The sequence below is a fragment of the Penaeus chinensis genome, chromosome 18 (assembly GCF_019202785.1).
Source record: "Penaeus chinensis breed Huanghai No. 1 chromosome 18, ASM1920278v2, whole genome shotgun sequence".
Classification (NCBI taxonomy): Eukaryota; Metazoa; Arthropoda; class Malacostraca; order Decapoda; family Penaeidae; genus Penaeus; species Penaeus chinensis.
Genome location: NC_061836.1, coordinates 17,556,508 through 17,561,278, shown reverse-complemented (window position 1 = coordinate 17,561,278; position 4,771 = coordinate 17,556,508). Strand labels below are relative to the sequence as shown.

Genomic DNA, 4,771 nt, shown 5'->3' with positions numbered 1-4,771 from the left:
TGCTCTTAGTATTTATTTACGGGTAATAATAACCTGTGAACTTAATTGATTTGTACTGTTGCACAAATGGGGAACCATAAAATCGAAGAATAAAGAAGATAAAAGGAAGACACGCCTATACTAACCTAAAACTAATAACTAATATCCCTCTCTCCGTCTCTTACTCCATTCTTGGCCGGTGGACATCAGGAAGCTAAGACAAGGTGATCTTCTCGACCTGAGGAGAAACATAATCTTTGTTAATACATTGACATTCACTGAAATTTAATAATTTTAGCAGTGGTTCTGTTGGTAAAACAGAATATTCATTTTCATCATTTATTCTGCCATTTCTTCTAACTCACCGTACGGCCGTTGAGGGGCTGGACAGGGCGGTAGTTGTCGACAATGTGGTGCTCTCCGTCGTCTCCGAGAAGCTTGCGGAATTCTTCAAGCTGAGCGAGAACGAGCAGTATTAAAGCACTGATATTGGCTTTATGCCTACTGAACCTAGGTTTGGCAAAATCCTCTTTATAGTTTTAATTATACTTATGAAGAATATGTCATCATTTGTATAGATGATAAAGATTATTTGACATCGTGATTATCCATTATTCATATATTTCCTTTTTATCATAAAGCTACTTTGGATTTCCCCCAATTTCCCTTCCTGGGTGCACTAACCTGATTCTCGGAAATGGTTATGACGTCTTGGAAGACAGTCCAAGTGACGATCTCGTTACAGGTGGGCGTCGTCAAGGAGCCTGAGTACCTGTAGAAGGTGTTGGTGTTCGCCGGCAGGAGGTTTTGGAGAGGGAACAGTGTTGCCAGGTTTTCTTCGTCACCTGGAGTCAGACCGATTGTAGAAATCGTTACAAGCATAGGTAGATATAAATTCCGAAGGCGAGCCTGTGTCGCCTTTGTATAATGCGATCAATGTCAAATAAGAGATGAGTTAAACCGCTCTTTGTGTTGCCTACTTATCAAGGAAATGAGAGCATGCTAAAAAGACACCATTCACATTTCGGATAGAACTGCCCTAGGCTTTAATCTTGTAAGCCTGTTGTTATTTGTACAAACCTGAATTTTGGATGGTAGCGAGCCCGTCGATGATTGGTGTGAGATTGGGGTTGTCAATCAGACCGCCCAGGAGCATAATGCCCAACACAGCAAGACCGTCATCGTACTGAATTGCGTTGCCAAGGGAACCGTACTCAGTCTTGAAGTGCACCAGATGAAGCTCAGCAGCGTATCTAGACGGGAATGCAAACAGTATTCATACGCAGGTGGAGTATTCGTGGATTATACCGGTACACTGAAAAGTTCGACTTATTAATCTTTTTAATCTTTCTTTAACTTCTTTAACTTACGCGATCCCATTGATGGTGTGCTCAGATCCCTGCGTGCTGATGCTGCCCCAGTGGAAATGAAACTGGGCGAAAGTGTATTCTCCGCCCAACTCTCCGCCTCTGACTGAGGGAAGCTCAGCGACGTCTGTGATGTTCCACGCAACCTTAGCTGGAAGAGAAAGAATACACAGGCTTCAAAAACTACTTAGGATAACGCATACTAGATAAAACAAAATGCTGGTGTCTACGGTTATTTGAAAAGGTGAGTTATGTAAATATTGTTTCATTCATAATGGAATCTCCTGACCCGATACTACGCTAGCTATGATCTCTGTGGAAACAATTAGGGTTGAATTTGGTGATTCTTCGAAATTTGCTCTATCATTCTTACGTTTTGAAAGCTGACATTGGTATTTATTGTTTTATGATTCCATGAATCCTCCAAAAAGAATACGTTTCATATTAGACTTGGTAATGTCAGATCATAAATATGATTGTTAGTGTGTGTGTGTTTAAGTATGAATGTATGGTACCTGAGTGTCCATTGTTCTCAATCTTGAGATCAACGGGGACGGTGTCGTATTTGTCCAGCACCCAGGCGTCGGAGGAACTCTTGGCAGTGGCTTCGAGTCCATTCAAGGCGATCGGGGACTGACTGCTGCCAGCACAGTAATTGGGAAACAGCGTCGCCCAGTTCTCGGGGCCTGTTAGTGGGACAAATACAATTGTATCAAAGAGGGGAAAAGTACCTTCCCTTTAATATCACATTGATGTCGGGGTTATGAATTCCAAAATATAAAGGTAAAAGGAAAGTGCGGTCCACAACCAATTGCGTTGCAGATACGAAGTTCTTACATCTACTGTGGGATATTAGATTTTTTATCTGCACGGAAGACATTAATGCCATGAGTGTTTGTTTACCTCCTTCGCCCTCGTAACTCCATGAAGGTACCGGAGGTGGGGGGGCAGCTGTAGTGGGAGCTTCGGTGGGAGCTGGTAAGTGGTAATAAACAAAACACAGAATTTAGCATCAGCAACATAAAATCACATTTGTAGTAAGGCAGGTATAAGTAAGAAAAATATCGCGATAATAATTTGCGAAAGCTCCTGATTAACACCGCTCAAGCTAAGGAATAAGCTCAGTTAATCATCAAAATGTAAGTGAAAGGTGCGCTATATGGTGATTAATATCAAGTATGCTGAACCGATAATACAGAATTCCTAAGGAAGTTATGTGACGCATCGTGGTTTAAATATTATTCTATAGGAATATCCAAATTAGTGATAAATAAAGGACAATAGGCTGTGTAAGGTGGAGATCGGTCATGGAACGATTTAGTAATTGAACTAAGGACTGTTATGTTTCAGGGAGAAACATGATAAAGTCAACAGGCCAAACGCATTTAGGGGGATTTCACGATAAATGATAAATAAGTGAGTGAATATAAATGAATATGAGTGAATATAAACTTACACACTTACCCCATATGTATGAGCCAATATCAGGTCCACTTGCAAAAAAGAAAGAAAAAAACGAGTTCGAACACGAGTCATAAACCAGAGGCTCTTGTCTGGGCAGTCAAGGTGATTCTTCGAAACGCGGCTTTTGGGTCGATATCGACTAATTTTGTGGCAGTCGCTTGTTAGAATATCCACGAGGATATTTAAAGAGGAACTAGAGACAGAGGGAAGGAAAACCAAGCAGAGCACACGTAGAGGAGGTCATATTCACGCAAAAAAGCCTTTTGGTAATACCAATTGCGTTATTACCTTCATAACCACCACCAAGACACGAGGAAAGCACACTTAAGATAAGTCGAATCATTTAACAAAATGCAGTTTAAGGCAATTCAATAAAGGAGAGTTGACGAGGAAATACCAATAAAAAAGTTGAATGAGTCATTGCTTACCTGTGATTCTTATACCCCTTCGCTTTGATTGATACTCTCACCCTTTTTTTCTTGTGTCCTCCCTGGTCCATTTCCAGCTTTTCTCGACTCGCATTCTTTCTTCTCCCCTTTGCTCTCTCGCACGTCGTCTGTCAATGGGAGTTACAGTGAGAATTTCCATGAGTCAATTCAATGTATTTTTGCCAATAACCCAATCCAGCAACAAAGGAAACTTTGTTGAATTATAAAATCCCCCCCCCCCCCCCCCAAGGCCCACACCACTTGCACGCACACTTCACTTCAGTAGTAAAGTAGATTTTACTTGAAAAAGACTTTGAATTTGTGAGACATATTTTTGTAACATCCTTCATCATAATGTGCTAGTGTTTCAAAAGGATACAGACCTTTACAGTCCTGATAATTAACATTTGTTATTTTGAAAGACGTTTTTTGAACAAGCATTTTGTGTGTGAATCAGTCACTTCATAGTAGCCTTGGGACTGTATGCAAGCGTCGTGGGCTCGAGTGTGTATAACTATATATGTGTTTCTATGAATGGAAATAGTGTAAAGCGGAACAAGTGATTCATTTACCCTAAAACACTGCCGGCCAAAGTCGACTCCCGCATCTCTCGGGCGGCGCGGCTCAGCGTGGATGACGAGGCAGCGAGCCGACTTCTCCCTCGCTGCGTCCGGACAGCTAGGCGCTGCTAAAGGCGAGCTGAGATTGCTGCTCTGTAGTGCCCTCCGCCGTCTTTATCTTCCCGTGACGTCCCTGATAACCTCGCAGCTGCTCCCTTTAGGCACAGGTGAACTTTTTACGGCCTTGGTTCCTTACAATAGTTGTCCTATAAAAATGTGTACTTATTTATACGAATAAAAATACATGTGTATGATTTATATCCACAATTACATAAATTTACATATTCCTATATACCTATCGCGATGTTATTGATATATATATATATAAATATATATATGTGTGTGTGTGTGTTTGAGAGAGAGAGTATTTGTGTGTATTTATTGCACTATCATACCGATTGCCATGTGAAACAGAAGATTATTTGAGTCATTGTGATTTTTATCACTATCATGATAGTCAGTATTATTAGTATGATTATTATCACAATTATTATCGTTATTCTTACTATTATTATTATCATTGATATTGTTATCATTATTATTATTATCATCATTATTATTCTTTTTTTATTGTTATTATTATTGTTATTAATATTGTTATCATTATCATTATTATTATTATTATATCATCATTGTTATTGTTACTATCATTATTATTATTATCATTATCATTACTATTTCATTTATCATAATTATTATTATTATTACTGTTATTATTATCATTATAATTTTTGTTTTCATTATCATTATTGTTATTGTCATCATCACAATTTTTCTATTATTATTATTATAACTATTATCTTTATTATCATCATCATCATCATCATCATTGTAATTGTCATTATTTTCATCATTATATTTCTTTATTGTTATTATAATTATTATTGTAATTATTATTATTATTATCAACATC

General features: G+C 38.5%; 1 protein-coding gene across 1 annotated transcript in view; it reads right to left on the bottom strand.

Moving 5' to 3' along the window:
* The window catches only part of LOC125034622 (carbonic anhydrase 2-like), a 13,360-nt gene continuing 8,589 nt past the window's right edge, over nt 1-4,771 (bottom strand). The window contains exons 3-9 of the mRNA XM_047626523.1: nt 2,250-2,321; nt 1,862-2,032; nt 1,350-1,497; nt 1,060-1,232; nt 664-824; nt 345-434; nt 1-217 (exon numbers count right to left, since the gene is read on the bottom strand). Coding sequence (XP_047482479.1) covers nt 194-217; nt 345-434; nt 664-824; nt 1,060-1,232; nt 1,350-1,497; nt 1,862-2,032; nt 2,250-2,321 — 839 coding nt within the window. The 3' untranslated portion in view covers nt 1-193. The remainder of the gene's footprint in view (nt 218-344; nt 435-663; nt 825-1,059; nt 1,233-1,349; nt 1,498-1,861; nt 2,033-2,249; nt 2,322-4,771) is intronic.